At 35.8% G+C, this 17,626-nt stretch overlaps 1 protein-coding gene across 2 annotated transcripts in view; it reads right to left on the reverse strand.

Annotated features, from left to right (window-relative positions):
• The window catches only part of LOC133621700 (myosin-10), a 92,837-nt gene that overhangs the window by 39,560 nt on the left and 35,651 nt on the right, over positions 1-17,626 (reverse strand). For both annotated transcript variants that reach the window (XM_061983972.2, XM_061983973.2), the window contains exons 4-12: positions 12,814-12,841; positions 11,738-11,840; positions 11,423-11,452; positions 9,111-9,128; positions 5,362-5,454; positions 5,146-5,209; positions 4,772-4,870; positions 2,822-2,965; positions 2,501-2,596 (exon numbers count right to left, since the gene is read on the reverse strand). In XM_061983972.2, the coding sequence (XP_061839956.1) occupies positions 2,501-2,596; positions 2,822-2,965; positions 4,772-4,870; positions 5,146-5,209; positions 5,362-5,454; positions 9,111-9,128; positions 11,423-11,452; positions 11,738-11,840; positions 12,814-12,841 (675 nt within the window). The remainder of the gene's footprint in view (positions 1-2,500; positions 2,597-2,821; positions 2,966-4,771; positions 4,871-5,145; positions 5,210-5,361; positions 5,455-9,110; positions 9,129-11,422; positions 11,453-11,737; positions 11,841-12,813; positions 12,842-17,626) is intronic.

Consider the following 17,626-nt stretch of genomic DNA (forward strand, 5'->3'; position numbering starts at 1 on the left):
TTCTAAAAGGGCCACATGTGGAGGAACTGGGCCCCATTTCCTTCAGGAGTAAATCTTCACAATAATGGGCTTTAATAGCAGGTTGACAAAGTTCAGGGAGAGAAAAAACATAAATCAACGTCCTTCTGCTCAACGGGTAAGGATCAGAATGCAAAAGGTGCCAGGAAAAGTGGAAATGAGTTGAAAAATATGCGGAAAAAGTTGTGCGCTTTAATGCATATCAGGCAGCAGCTATGTCAACGTCCTCCATCTGTGTCTCATAAAGTAAATCAATACCCTTTAATGGGGAGGGGGAGGGAAATCAAGGTCAGTGTCAGATCAACGTCTTAAAACAGTTAATACTACCATTAATACTATAATTTTGGTGTATTTCAAATCTTTGCTAATGCTTAAAATTGTGTGTAGCCCTAACATATATATTAGGGGTGCAAAAATTAATCGGTACAAATTGAAAACCGATTTTAACTTTAGAAATATGAATACATCGTTTGGCGAGCTTCTGATCTATATCTAGTATGGATCGGCTGATGCCCGGTTGGAAAGTCATGAATCAGTTGATTAGTGCTCTGCTACAAAATACGGCTGCTCTAATCTAGCAAGACTTCTGTGATGATGTAATATGAGAGTAACGTTCTCGTTTGTGACTGACAACAACAGAGCAACATGGCAGGCAACACCAGAAGAGTTTACAGACAATGCACCCTTGAATATTAAATCTAAAGTGTGGTAAACGTTCAGATTTTCTTTTTTTTAAAAGAATGGTCAGTTGGATAAAAGTACGGCCATGTGTAACGTTTGAAAAGCAGCGATAAAGTAGCGGCAGCACAACTAATCTGAGCCCCCACCTGTTCTGACGGCATGAAAACACTCAAGCTGGAAATGAGGGATCTAGGGATGCTAATACTAGCAGAGCGGGCAACTGGCAAGACAAGGACACGGATTTGAAAGACTTCCAGCCCCAACTTAGCCACAACTCTGCAAGGTAATCACACCAACTACTACATTATTCATTCTGCTAAAGATAAATACCTACTGTAGCTGCACAGTAAGCAGCAGAATGGCACTTTGAAAAGTATTTGAGCTTCTACACCAGGGGGGCCCGCCAAGGTCCAAAATCCGGCCCGCGGGAAGTCCCAAGATACATTTTATTTTAATATATATATTTTTTAATTTGTCCTTTCTAATCCATTTTCCACCGCTTGTTACTCTCTGTGTTTCCTAGCCACTCAGGCAAATCATATTTTCTAAAAATGCCCATCCATAACGTGACATCGGCCAAATTTTTTTTAACCCAATGCGGCCCCCGATTCAAAACGTTTGGGGACCCCTGTTCTACGCTAAAGCTGCTGTTTAGTTTACGTGGTGGCACTTAATTGGATCTTGCACATGTGTTACTGTGGGGTTATAACACCCCTGCTTGATGTAGCGCTTTGCTTTTATTGTTGTTATCTGAGCAAACAACAGAAAATACCTGTTAGCTTTACCAAAAGTGTTTTATTTACACCTTTTTTTTGTAAAGTTTATGGATTGCAATGCTTAGAAGTTGATAGTTCGACTATTGGCTCATAATTAACACAGAAACCGCCTGTTTTGTCTGTCTCAATTTAAAAACACGACATTGTTCTGACATGATGCATGATACACTCGTATCAGTATTGTTACTGAATCGTATCGTAACTCATGTATCGGGGTGCATATCGGATCACCATTTAAGGTAGAGATGCACACCCCTAAATATAAATATATATATCACACACATACATATATGTATATGTATATACATTATGTATATTAAGGCTGTGAATATTGGGCACCACACAATTTGATTCGATTCTTGGGGGTTACGATTCGATTCTCGACTCAAAATGATTTTTTTTTAAACTTTTTTAATAACATTGGGTATCAGTTCAATGATTAACTATATTACACCATAAAATAGATAAACAGCTCTGATAACTTTCTAAATTACTGAAAAGAAACTTTTTTTTTTCAATAAAATTCTACCCAAACATTTAATAAAGTCAAATACAAATAAGGAAACAAGAGACATATCCCGCACTTCTCTTTTCTAAAGTAAATCTGTACAGCAGATATGGGCATCTACATCAACAATATGATTTGCCTGAGTGGCTGGACAAGACAAAAAAAAAAAGTAAAAATAAATAAATAAGAAATCGCTTTCTTTTTTTTTTTTTAATCGATTAAGAATCATTGCAAATAAGAATTGCTCGGCTATAAGAAATTTCTCTGAATTTCAAAGATTTTACAATAATTCCCCTTCCTCTAATTCCGAGTCATATTCCAATTCAACATCCAGTGGAGTGGTTACAGTATAATTTCAACTGTACACATGATTTAAATAAAAATTGCAGATTCAGAATTATGTCCAAGCCTGGTGTTGACTGATATTGAAACTAGTGTACAAATAGTACCTAAATTAACAAGAGGCACATGAATTCACTTTTTTTTTCTGGTTATACTAAAAATTAAACATGCTTACCAGTGTTATCAGGCATGGAGGCCTGGTCTGTGTTCCTTTCCTTCTTAAACACAATGTTTCCAAACTGAAGCACTGAAGACACCACCTTCAACATGGCTATGAACATAAACCAAAGAAACATACATTTTAGTGTAAAAATTTACATTATTTTTTACATTTCCTTTGCATACTGATTCAGACTAACATTTTATTTGCTTCTGTAAAAGTATGTACACGTTAAACTCCAAACATGTTAATAAGATTTGATGATTAATTTATACAGGGTTGAGTATAGTAACAAAAGAACAGGTACAGTAAATCGAACAATAATGGAACATATACCTAAGATCTCCTCATGGGAAAAGCTCATGATGTGCATGGCATCCATGGTCTCATGAAAGTTGTCTTTATCCTGCTGGCCCGGGATTGGGATGTTGCCATTAGACAGGAAACGGTAGTTGCCGAATCCCTCCAAAAGCAGGTCAGCTGTGGATGGAAGAACAGAGGAACTTTAAGGAGCAAGGACATGGAGGGGTGCCAAAACTGGGATGCTGCCTTTAGGAACCTTGCTTTGAGCACTGTGGCACACTCATGTTGAACGGACAAGAACCTTTCCCAAACTGCTCTCACCCGTTAGAAGCAGGGATGGACCGGTTTACGGGAAAAAACGGAACTGTTCGGTTGACCTAACACGGTTCAGAGCACATGTGTTTTTTCTTTGTATTACTAATCAGTAGTTCTGAACATACACGTGCACATTGTGAGGCAAAGTAGGGCACCATGATTTCCACGTAAACAGACTTGCGGACGGAATCACGGAATTGGCCAATAAAAACTAAAACCTATCATGGAAATTCACATAAATGTGACCGAAACGCTATCATCATGAGGGTAAAGCTTGGTAATCTAGGGGCTGCCACGGTACTGTGCTCTCTCGTAGTCTTCCTTGTTTTTTGCATTGTACTCACCGCTTTGCTGAAGTAAACAATGACAAGACAGCCACTTAAAATATTGGCTAAATCTGCGAATCTACTATGAAGCTGATGTTAGTTAGCTATGACAACCCGTACACCTGCAACACATCTTTTCGGCTTATGTTGTCATGAACGAGACAACCAACGCAAGGTTAATGTACAGACACGACAGCAGCTTTAAACTAAAGGTAATTTCCCCATTGGGGGATACATTTAAAAAAAAAAAGTCTATCCTATAGTATGTAGAAATGGCTCTGATGTAGTGGCAGCTGATTGCATCAGCTCTGTGCACTTTTAATGTATTTTATGTTCTTGGATGTTTCCCTCTTTTTTATTGTGATTTTTTTTACCTTATTTTTGTGGACTTTCTGTATCTGCACTGCCACCACATAATTTCCCCATTGTGGGATTAATCAAATCTATTCTATCCTGCTTCCAGCCTTCATAACAACAGAACTGTTCGCAACATCTGGTCTGACTGGGCTAACAAAATAAAGGTTTAAAAAAAGTACCGTACATAAGCACTTTGTACTTAAAGCACTCATTGGTACATTTATGTAAGACAATTATTATGCTTTGACTTAAAATACTGGTCAAGATTGTCCAACGATGTACTGCACCACTAATTCAAATTATTTTTGCATTTAATTAACATACTTTTTTTTCATTTAAACAAAGAAAACTGTAGTGCCCATAAAGCTTGTGCTTCACTTTATGTTGATGGTATATAATATGGTTATAAAGATATATATATATATATATATATATATATGTATGTATGTATATATATATATATATATATATATATATATATATATATATATATATATATGTATGTATGTATGTATGTATGTATGTATATATATATATATATATATGTGCACAAGCTTAGTCGATCAGTTTGTGTGCGCTATCAACTTTGCATGTCTTTTAATACATGCAAACCTTTAGTGGTATTTATATATATATATATATATATATATATATATATATATATATATATGCGTACAAGCTTAGTCGATCAGTTTGTGTGCGCTATCAACTTTGCATGTGTTTTAATACAAACCTTTAGTGGTATTTTTATATATATATATATATATATATATATATATATATATATATAAAAAAAAAAAATATATATATAAATATATATATATATATATATATATATATATATATATATATATATATATATATATATATATATATACTGTATATATATCAAGGAAATCTTTGCGTAATATTTTGTTTTGCAGCAGTGTTCAACATGAGTGACAGAGAGAGGAGCAGAATATTAATCTCTATGTTGCATACTCACATTTGAGGTGTTCACCAGCTCCGGCGAGAAGCTGGTAGAAAATGTGAAATGTGCGTTCATCTTTGGCCTGGCGTATAGCTCTGGATTTTTCCAGTAAGTCTTGACAATTAAGTAGTCAAAGGAAAACAATGAACGGTCAGCATTACTAGTAAATGTGGGATCTGAGCCAAGGATGTCGTTGTGGCTTGCGCAGCCCTTTGAGACACTAGTGATTTAGGGCTATATAAGTAAACTTTGATTGATAATTTACTGTACTGTAATTTTGTCATGCTCCCAAGTTTGATGACAATAAACCTTACATTCTACTCCATTATTCTTATTTATATGACAACATAACTTCAAACGACTTAATAAATCCCTCCAAAAAAGGATACATGTTTCAATGTTGGCTCCAACAATATAACCGGTGACATCAAAGTTGATCCGGATGAATTTTCCCTGCAACACAAAATGGAAGCCTCAGGATGTGCATAAGACAAGCAATTTTCAAAATTCACATCAATCTTAGTAAACAGTTAGAATCACACACAGAGCTTATATTTGAAGTTGCTGTATGTGACATTGCAAATATACATTTCTTCCGCACTCACAAAACGCGACGAGTTGTCATTTTTCACCGTCTTCGCATTGCCAAATGATTCAAGGATGGGGTTGGCTTGTAAAAGCTGACGTTCCAGTTCACCCTGGAAGAAAACAGTCTTGTTACAGCAATTATTAAAACAAAAGACCAACAAGCAAAATAAAATTAAATAAAACTGATTCATCAACGTTCCAAGAAAAGAAAAAAAGGTTCCATGCAGACTGACAGCAGACATCTGGAGGGCATGTGTTTCAAACCAAAAGACACACACACAATCTCCAAGTGCAAGTATGCAAAACAAAGTTTGATTATGACAACAGTGAGAAAAAGTAGGCCATAACAAAACAAATAACAAAATGCAACAATAAATGTTCCTCCATTCACAACATTAATATCCATTCCGAAAATAAGGCTATTAAACTAAATTAGACACAGACTTCATTTAAGCATAGAAATAGAAAACCTTAAAATGTTTTTGGGAATATTTAATCAACTTAGAGTGATGAGTAATAATCGTGATCCAACTGTAAGCATAGTTAGCATTTTTATGATTATTTTGTTTTCATAATCAAAATAATTTTCTTTTTTTTTTTTTTTAAAGCAGTTGCTTTATATCTAGAGAAAAAAAATGACTAAAATAAAAAATATTGAAGGGGGAAAAAGGTGAGATAAAGCAAGTGTAATAACTAAAAATAATATATATATATTTTTTTTCAAATTGTCAATTTACAAATACTTTGTACTTTACGTGTTGAATATATTATGTTTCTTATATCAGATCTGCTAAATAGTAAAACAAGTGATTTAATTTTGCACATCATATTTTTTGCTTGTAAATTACTTGTACAGAAAATAGATAATGGGCAACTTTTTAGTTTTTTATACTGGCTGTCTCTTGCAGAGACAAAACAGACATTTTCCATGAACAGTCTGTCGGACGGGACACTTTGAGAGGCTAAATAAATAAATAGGCTATTCGTGCAGCTGTTCAAACATGTGGACCATTACTGTTTCCATTCAAACCACATTGTGAGCTTAATCCTGACCAGAGAATCCAAAATTGCTGAGTGAAAGATATTTTTTCTTCTGCAACATCATTTTTGAGGAATATTTTGACCAAATTTTAAAAAGGGCTGAAGCTTAAAAGGGCAATTTTTTACATAAAATAAGGAATTAGCATTGAGGAGCTTTGGGAAGATGATTCATACTTTTAAGGTAGAAGCACACTTTGCTAAAACTAGTTCATTTCCAGTTAACTGTTTTTACTTAACAAAATGATCCTCATTTGGATTGTTAAATACAAACCTAAATGTGTGTTTTTACATTTGCGCAAACAAAAAAAACAAGCCGATTATAAAGCACAGAGGGGGTCCAATTTAGATGACCCACATTACTGGTGCAAGGGGAGTCTGTCTGACAATTGACTCTTCCACTTGAGGAGGCCAATTGTCGTACAGCTGTTATTGCTTTTTACGGACACTCCTTCTGCGGCCAAAGCAGCCCCTCTAATTATTCAATCACATTCTGCATATATCTGCCTTAGCTACAAGTTTGTGTCTCCCCGCAGCACAGGCAGTTTGGCAGGCCACAAAGCAGTCTTCTGGACAGATTGAGAACAGTTAAAGAGGATCAGTAAATCTTTCCACGGGGTTGAGGCCAGTTGAGGATGTGTACTCAGTGGTAAAACATCTGCTCTGGAGGTCAGAGAAATGTTCCCTTATCTATAAAGCGAGTAAAAGGCCACATCTTGGAAATGATACAAAGTGTTTTAAATTCGGCCAAGACCAAGTTGATGTTTTTGATGATGTTTTTGCTTTTCAAGCCTTGCATAAATGTCCCTGCCAAAATGTTTAAAAAAAAAAGTGTGTGTTGTACTGTGCAGGTTTGAAATAAATAATTCAATCAATCAATCAATGTGGGGAACTCATCCTGAGCAGCTGGGACTCCAAAAGATGGGAGATTTTGGAGGCCTTGCTTAAAAAAAATGATCTGGCTTCAAATCAAGAACAATCATGAGCTTAAAAGTAGGATAAACTAATGCAGGAGTCTATATTGTCTAAATAAACATTATACACCAACAAATTGGGAGTGTTTCAATGAGGTAAAAAACCCCCACTAATATGACCATGAAATGTTGATAAACATTAATGCAGGCACAATTTAAGTGTATTTGTAACTGTATTTGTCACTGGCTGAAGTGGTTTTACTTACTTTTGAGTGGTCAGCTTATATATTATTTTCAAAAGAATACTTTTTGTTTATTTCTATAGTAGAATATTAATATTATTTATAGATTAAAAAAAAATGCAATTCTGAAGGCTGTGGGCCTCTTAAGATCTCACTGTTGTGTTTGTAATAGGGATTTAACGATATTAAAATTTCATTGTTACCAAAATGATCAAGCTTATCATTATAGTATTGTTGAATACGCTCAATAAGTACCTATACACATACTGAAAGTTATTTTCTTTAAATAACTAAAATAAATAGACACACTGTTAGAAAAGACACTACTTTGTATGTTTTGTGTTTCTTATGCATCACTGATAGTGTTTTAGTCTTAGTATTTAATCTGTTTTAATAGCTAAGCTTTTAATGTTTTAAATATTGGTTTGTACTTCAGCACTTTAAGATGTATTTAAATGAAAACTGCGCAACAGATAAAATCTATTATTATTAATTATTTCTGGGGGGCGTTGTGGCATCCTACTCTGTTCAGCGGTCCTCTGTCTCGTATTCTTCTTAAGATAGAACGATCACTAAGAGAGCACAGCTTGTTGGTTTAATATACACAATTGAATAGCTTAGATTGGGTATGTAATTTCTTAATGGAGAAAAACATGAATGTCTCTTGTTTTCATGTTAGCATTTAAGATAGCGAGCTGGCGCCAGTCAGTCCATGAGTTTATTAAAGTGTAGTTATCAATCACAGTTTTTCGATAATTTTTATTTAAAACGGCAATACTAACCGTCGGGAGTTTAACGGCGGTTATCATTATTACCGTTTATTGTTACATCCCTAAATTGTGAACTTGTCTTCTTGTTAACTAAACAAAGTTGATGCTAATCAACCTGTTATCCTTTATCCAAGTGATAATTTATAAGAGAGTCGATAAATAACCGAATCGCAAAGGAGAATCGAATATGGAATCGAAATTATAAATATCTTATCATTTCCCACCTCTACTCTTCAATATAATGACAAATAGAGAGGGTGCCGTATTACTAGCAATGGCTAGTACGAGCAGGTAACATTACAGGTTGAAAAAATTACAACATAAGAGCCATTTACCCGTTTTTACATTTTACACAGAACCGGCACAAGTCTTTGTGCTTTGGCATGACAATAACTCCTTCTGACTGTTGCTAGTCAATTACTGGCACAACCCCACATCATTTTGGTCTAGCAAATTTTACGACCTTTCGAGGTTCCACTGGAAATGTGCTAAATGCCGTAGGAGCCCAAAAGATTAATACAGCCGTCACACCAGAAGTCTTGCAGTTGTGAGTTTTCTATAAAAAGCGAATCAAACTCAACGCCATGAGCGGAAATTACAGCCCATGCTGTGAAAACGTTAACGCTTAACCACAGCAAGTGGATGAATGAGGATAGAAAGCATCTATAGCGCAGCTTAATGCCATGTAGAAGCGTTAATAGCTATTTCTGTGAGTAAAAGAGGGAATGGAAACAGAGAGGGTAAAAAGCCTTTTTCTATTGTAAGTGAGGTGAGTCAAGTGGAAAAACTACATTCTACTCACATAAAACAGGGCTCCACTCTGTAGGATACGGGGGGATTCAATTGTTATTATTGTGTAGTCAATAGTTACATACATCATGGCAACAACTGAGGCAGAATTCAGGCACAGCCTAAAATGAATATCATATAACAATGGACCACCTTATTGTTCTTTTATAGTTTATAATCATATTCCTAGAGACCTCAACTACAGCTAGCGTTTAAGATAAACATGTAGCCTGTCATTTAGTCACTCTTGAGATATTCTACAGGGCAAGGGTGTTCAAACTTTTTACACTGAATACTGACCAATCAAAGAATGCAGGGGGCCATTTTTACATGTTTCATTTTATAAAAAAGGCTAAAACCTATCCAGTATTCTAAGACGTTATCTATTCAGTACTTTAAAAAAAACAAAAAAAACCTTTGTGGTATAAGTAACAACATTTCAAGTTTATCTCGTTTCTTATATTATTTTTGTCATTGAATTTTCAATTGCTCGATCCCTGAGAATGTATCTGTAGTCCACAAATGGCTCCTGGGTCACACTTTGAACACCCCTGCTATAAGAGGTCAGCGCCTAAAAGGGGAACTGCACTTTTGTTTTGGAATTTTGCCTATCATTCACAATCCCTATGTGAGACAACAACGCACATATCTTTCTTTTTTCCATGCATTCTAATTAAAAATTAACGCTAGCAAGAGGTGGCTAACAATGCAGGTAATGGTGATTAAATTTGACAGCGTGGCTCAAATGGCAGCACAATCTATTCCGCCTATTAAATGCTCTAAAAACATCCCAACACCTCCATTAAAGTTGTATATACATGCTGCAAGTATATATGTAATGTAGTAACAGGCATATTCATAGGAACATATATTACATGTTTTGGACATTTTAAGCATATGGTGGCACATTAATTTCACAGAGGGTATCACAGCATTCGTTATTTCCTCAAAATAACGAATGCTAATCATGGCAGACTCTGTGAGAGTTAACAAAGACTACTTTGGGACAAATGATGATCCAAAATCGTAATTTTTTGAGCCTGACTCCGCTGCGGATGAGCTACAAGTTTTAGAAGCTGAGTGATAAGCGGATCCAGCTCTGGTGAAACACGAAGCATCCTGTAGCAGTATTGCTAAGTGTTTAACAAGAAATACAAACTACGAACATAGTAAAACAATCACTTACTGTACGATGGCTGTTTTTACTGGGATGCCGACTGATGGGATCGGCATCATGATATCTTTTAGTACAAGACCTAAGTTCCCCATTTAGCTGCTAAATTAATCATAATCATTACTCCACAGGTTAAAAAAAAAGGAGGGGGGGGCGCGCAATTGAGTCTCTTTGTGTCTTTCTCGAGATGTTCCTTGGATCTAAATTGAATTTCAAAGTTGACAAACCTCTCGGTTTATGACCACAACCTTCTACTATACAAATGAGAGGCATGATTTAAAATTTAGAATTATCTTTGACCAATTCAAAGGCAATGCAGTAGCTCAGTAAGTCAATAGCTGCATAAGCTAGTAATCTCTATGTGATCCAAGGCGCCGCTAAAAGTAGTTCCTCGGCCTTAACTCTTATAGTAAAAGTATTGCTAATACTTGGTGAATATACAGGTCACAACATGTAAATGGAGTATTGTTTTTGGATGTTTTTTTTTAATAGGACTTCATTGGCATAATAGATGACTCACATTAGCTTTATTGTTAGCCGTCTAGTACGAGCCATATATTACAAATTAGAATGCATAAAGAAAAGAAAAAATATGTATTCTTGTCTCACACATGGATTGTGGATTACAGGCAAAATTCCATAAAAAGTGCAGTTCCTCTATAAGGCACTGACCTCCATAAGTAACGCAATCTATCTGATAATTTTTGATAAACATAAATTACCTGTTTATAATATCAGTAAAAAGATCCTGGCGAGGTTTTATCAGGAGGCTTATGACTATGTTGAGTGTGTTTTAAGAAAACAAATGACTTTAAATCATGGCACATTTACATTGACAAAGTACATGTAACACATATATAGAGTTTAGACATACTTTGTAACACATATATAGAGTTTAGACACACGTCATCTGAAAAGTACTTACAACTGCATTTTGTGCCTTGTGAAACAAACAAAGTAAACACAGTAAATAAGAATGTTTTGTGCTTTTTCACAGTTTTTACAAAACAGCTACTTTAATTTTGAAACTGATGATCCAGAGCTAACTTGACTATTGATTATCAACAACTTGTATATACAGCAGTTGCAGACTCTCTCAATTTTGTTTGCGTGCACATAAACATGGTGTGTAATGAAAGATAGAGACTTGCCTGCAGCTTCACTGGCTTAGGAGATTCAGGCTGTTTGTTACAAATAAACAAATGCAAAGTGTTAGATTGCGTGCACAGATCTTCTGACCAAAGCCATGGCGATTTACCATCTGTTGTCATGTAGCTGTGACTATTTCCTAGCAAGGTTTTAACTTATATTTATCAATTATACAGTTAAATGGTGGGTTTCCCTGACAACCTGACTCTAAAGTATTTCTGCATGCATCTATGAAATAACACATTTAATGGTCTTTTTAGGTAATCTGCTTATTATATTGAATCATTGCAGAAATATATTAGTTAGATAATACTCACAGGAATGTTGTGGTCTTTTCTTCCTTTGTGGGAGGAGGCAACGTGTGCCAGGTACTGGATGACCTTCTTTGTGTTTTCTGTCTTGCCTGCTCCGGACTCACCACTGTGAGACAAAAGAACATATGGTGTCTAATTGAAAACCCCCCCCCAAAAAAACAGGCTTGCTCAAAACAAGTAAGCAGTCACATCTCGACCTTAGCTACAAAAAATGTAGATTAATAGCGCAGAGACAGTGCTTTTGATTTGCAGGCGCGTTCAGACTAAGTGAGAAAACACAAAGCGACCTCGCTCAACAAATAGCACAGGGCGACACAGGATCAGGATGTGTCTTTCTATGAATGTTAAGTATTGGTCCAGTTTAGCAGTTGTGGTTTTCAAATTGTTGAGCATGCTTTTTGTTGCTCCCTCTGCGGTGTTGCAAACAAAAAAAAGGGAGGAAGGAAATCCTCTTAAGTGCTGTCAGACCTAAAAAAAAACAGAGGGACTGCTCTGATTTAGACTATGTCTGGGGTTTTACCTCAAGTGCAAATTTGAAGTATGTACAAAATAGTGTGTAACTCCTGAGGAGTGTGGCTCAATATAAATACCGTTAGACACAGTAAGGCATAGGTAATAGAGGGATTCATTGGACTGTATCGCTTGTCGGGTGTGGTATTCCTCTGTTATTACATCTTGTGAAGTCCACAAAAAGACAGAAATGTGTACTTTTGACTAATGCCGAAGCTGTTTATAAAGAGCACATATAATCTTACTACTTATAGTAAGATCATATGTGCTCTTTATAAACAGCACAAATGCACAAAAGTGGAATCGCTGCATGCAAATGCTGTCGAAGTTTATTTCTTGATACCTATGGAATTTTCTTATGCTTCATTCATGTTATGGCCAGACACTTTTACAGAAAAGCCAGGCGGCTAATGTGACTTTTCTCTTTCAAGTGGTGACCTGAAGTCCTGATGTTGCAATTCTACTGAATTTGTCTGCTTACCAGCTAATACTGTATATGGCTTTTACTTTCATTTATGTGAGGTTAAAATGTCAAGAATATCAATGTAGCAAACAGTCTGTGTACTCACGTGCAAAGAATGGATTGGTCTTCTCGATCTGTGGAAGACAATAGAGGAAAAATAAGAATAGGTCAACCCCAGTAGCCTTTGGTTGACGAGGGCTCGAGTGGTTCTCCAATAAACAGCATCATGAAACAGATGAAAGAGTATTAAATAAGGGGGAGGGCGGAAGCTACGGACGCTCCTGGGGGCAAAAAATATCCCAGAACAAGAAGAGAAAAACAGATGTATTTATTTTTTTAAATCTGCAACAATAAAAAAACTTGAATTTATCGATAAAATCGATTTATCACCCAGGCCTACTATATAGTAGTATTAGTACCGGTATATAACAATCTGAATATGAATGTGTTTACTGTTACACTCCTTGTATCTTATATACAAACTTAAGACTGATCTACTAAGTTCCAAATAACACGTGCTAAACAGCGTGTGCAGACTCTACAAATGCGTGTACTACTAATGGCTGTGTTTCGTGTGATCTACGAAGACTGTGTGTTTGAAAAGTGAAAAGTGGTGCAGATCGCCCTATTTAAATTGTTTGTGCTGATGCTCTGCAACGGTGGACTATCACAACTGCAGCGCATTCTTGCATCTGGAATGATCCAAACGCGAACAAAATGCTTAATGAAAGACGTTTTTTCATACAAAATATATATTAGACATCAAAGCAGATCAATTGAATTTGATTTAATCAGTCCCTTAAGTCATCTAGCAGTTATCGAATTATAACATTTTGTAATGAAAACTACCGGTACAACTAAGACGAATGTTACAATCAAACATTTGGTGTCTAATAAGCGCAATACTTACAGTGTAGACACTTTGTCGAGCACAACATAACACATTCAGCGTCCTGGAAAAATGTACTTCTTAGTTAGACAACATTTTATATATAACCTACAGTACTGCCATCGAATGTCTTGGAAGAGCAACTGCATTGCAAATGAGAATCAAATGGTATAAGAAAACTAGATGAACTGGACAGCACAGTTGTCATAATCAGCTCATTTCTAAATATTACATTAAAATAATTAAATATATTATCAAACAATGAACAAATTTGACACACACAAAAGTACTGAAAATTGGTTTTGTTAAGTACCGGTATCGGATCCTAGGTGCTGGGAATTGGTATCGTACCGGTTCAAATGTGAACGGTACCCATCCATGTTTAATATTATTTATTTCTGACAGTTAAAATATGTTGACACACACGTAGGATAGAGATTCTCTATACATTGTCTGTATTTGCAGCACAAACACCTCCTTTCTCACAGCACTGTGTGTAACTTCGTCAGTTTGCACATACTTTTTAGACGTGCTAAATACAAACTCAAAATAGAGCTTGCTGAACAGTTATCAGACTTGATAAATCAAATGTTTATATTTGCATCTTCTTTTCCCAGTATTGTGGGCATTCTGATGATCAGCATATATTTTGCATATTCATGAAAACAGACACGCAAAATGTATTGCACTCCTTATTCTGCTCATGAAGGAGATGCAATCCTCTGCGCACAAATTTAGTACCGGGTAGATTAATTTTGCGAGTGCTATCAATTTTGCACGTTTTTAGTACACGCAAACCCTTAGTAGATGAGGCCTTTACTGTTACACCATTAATATCTTACACACAGACTATGTATTGGAAACTCTGGTATTTCCACAATTAATGCCCTACACTCGAACACTCCCAATCATGTATTTCTAGGAAAATATTTTGAGATATAGTATAATAAAAAGCGTATTTTAAAACTTGACATGCAAAATAAAGGTACTAATTATAACAGACACCTTGTACTTTCTGCAGTAGACTAAATACATGTCTCTGTACACATGTATGAAGCTTTATTAAACTAGTGCACTATAAAGCTTACTTAGTATATGATCATGTATTCCTTATTTTAGAGTATTTAAATAACTTGCTTGATCAATCATATCAGAATTTGAATTTCACTGTGATTAGGGAACTAAATTAAGCTTGAAATGTGAAATCAGTTTGAGATATTTGGGGATAAATACATAAACTGCTTACAAATGTCTACAATACACACACTGTGATCCCCTCCCATCAAATTAGATTATGGTGTTTGATCAGCTCGGAGTAAGAAGAATCCCCTTTAAGAGATAACAGTAATTATGTCATGAGAAAACAATACTTCCTGTCCCACTTAATGGCCCCGACAAGGACGGACGCCATATCACATGGCTAAGCAGAGTGCAGTACAAAGATTAGATACAAACTCATCACTTGGCTCACACTGGTCATTCTGGGTTAAAAGGCAGCTGGCCATAGACATTCAAAGTGATTGCAGTGAAGAAGAAAGGAATGAATAATTGGCTTAAAAAGGAGAGACAGAAATGGGACACACATCAAATGATTAGGTTCAACTTGCTTTTTATACCTCCGCCAACGGAAGTTATGTTTTAGACCGCATTATGTTTGTTACCAGCGTAACTCAAAAGGAATGCATTGGAGAATATTTACTATGTAGCAAACAGTTTATAACCCCCCAAAAATATGTGTTGCAGATAAAATTATATTAAAAGAAGTCAGCGAGGAAATATTAGCATTGTTTAATCTTGTTTGCCAAGAAAAATGACAACATGATCATTTTAAAACAGCTGTCAGTGATTCATTGGGAGTAGAGACAAGCCAAATAGTTGGAGAAGCATTTGCAAAGTCAATGTATGGTGAACTGTAGCTCCTAAAGCTGCGACAGTTTCACTAGCATTCCAGACTGAAAGAGGTGAAGTGCTGACTGCAAGGAAAGGTATCTAAATGAGGAAACAGCTGGAGGAGTCATCAGGGACTATCTAAAATTCCTAGCCTTGACGGGGATCTTCCTGTAGTTAAATTCTGTGGCAATGGTTTGCAACCACACACGCACGCCCACACGCACGCACGCACGCACGCCCACACACACGCCCACACACACGCACACTTTCAAACCTTTTCTCCAAACCATTTGGTTGGTTGGTTGAAGTTTATTTTGAACATGTATGCAGTTTCAACATGATGCATCACATATTTTTCATTCCTCTTTACAATATGCCCCAAAAAAAGAGTAGAAAGAAGCATATTCCATAAACGTATTCATTCCTACTCCCCTTTCCACTTCATAGCAGTTACTAACAGATACAGTATGTCCACTTCCTGTTCTCAATTTGTACACAATTTTCATCAATGATTTCTTAATAGAACAGTTATCTTCATAAATATATAAGTCAGCAATGATTCACTCACTTAATGAGATAAATACTATCTTATTTTCAATAACATAATTCTTCTTCCTTGTACTTTGTAAACACTTTGAGTTTGAACAACCTCTTAAACTGCATCAGGTTAATACATCGTTTGTCTTACAGTATTTGCTTTATCCATTCCATAATTTAATCCCACATATTGATATGCCAAAAGTCTTAATTGAAAACAAAAGTTTTAAGTTCGATTTTTCTCTGAGGTTATATTTCTCTTCTTTTGTTGAGAATAATTGTTGTCCATTCTTGGGTAGCAAGTGATAGTTTTAATTTTAGCTGTTTGCAAATGCATCAAGTCATAAAATTTCAATATTTTGGATTTATAAAAAAAAAGGGGTTTATAAATTTTGTAAATTTAACAGTATGTATTATTCTGACTGACATTTTTTGTAACACGGTTAGTGAATGACATGTGCTTTTGCAATTATTTCCCCATATTTCTACACAATAACTCAGATATGGTAATACCAGCGAGCAGCAGAGAATATGGAGTGATATTTGGTCTAGAACATACTGTATATTGCTTTGTTCTTTATATAAATATTTATTGCCACCTTATGTTGTGTATTTTTGTATGAGATTTCCAGCTCATTATATAATCTATTATTACACCCCAAAATTTGAGCTCTTTCACCCTTTCAATGTCTACTCCGTCTATTTGCATTTCTGTTTTACTTTCTCTTCTGCTGTTACCGAATAGCATTATTTTAGTCTTACTGAGATAAAGATAGTCTGTTTTTGTTACGATCCGCTGCCCGGATCATGTTCTGTTTGGTTTTTGGACTCCCTCGGTTCCTGAGTTTGATTTTAGTTACCATGGGTGCTTGTTGTTTCCACCTGTCGCTGATTGGTGTTCGGGACGCTCACGTGTTTCCCGAGCACTAATCAGAAGCACTATTTAATGCTGCCTTTGCCGGTCAGTCGGTCTGGCTTCCTAATTTTCCTTATGCAACAGTTGACGACAGTATTGATTCCTGCTATCTGTATACTAGCTTCCACGCTAGGCTCTTTTGTTTGCTAGCTCCCACGCTAGCCCCTTTGGTTTTTGCCTTCTGTGCTTTGAGCACGTTTTTGTTTTATTCCCACCTGATTTATTATCAAAATAAATCACTTCCTACCTGAGTCCGAAGTCCGTCTGCATCCTGGGAGAACGAACCCCTGCATCACCATGCGACCCGGTCGTCACAGTTTTTGTCAAACCATCTATTTAATTTGGTAATTTCTTCTGTTATTATTTGTATTAGCTTCTGTGTTTTCTCTCCAGTTGTGTCGTCTGCGAATAGTACTAACTTTAAGTCCTTTGTAACTTTGCAAATGTCAGTTGTATAATTAAAGATTGAACAATTGGTCGCAGTATTGATCCCTGGGGTACGTCGCAAGATATCTCTAGCACTGTTGACATACTTTCACTTATTTCCACGTATTGTTTCCTGCTGGTTAAGTAGATTCTTATCCAGTTCAAGACCAGCCCTCTGATTCCATACAGTTTTAATTTGTTAATTATATGATCATTAATTGTGTCAAATGCTTTAGTTAGAACCATACATATTGTGGCTAC

The sequence above is a fragment of the Nerophis lumbriciformis genome, linkage group LG25 (assembly GCF_033978685.3).
Source record: "Nerophis lumbriciformis linkage group LG25, RoL_Nlum_v2.1, whole genome shotgun sequence".
Classification (NCBI taxonomy): Eukaryota; Metazoa; Chordata; class Actinopteri; order Syngnathiformes; family Syngnathidae; genus Nerophis; species Nerophis lumbriciformis.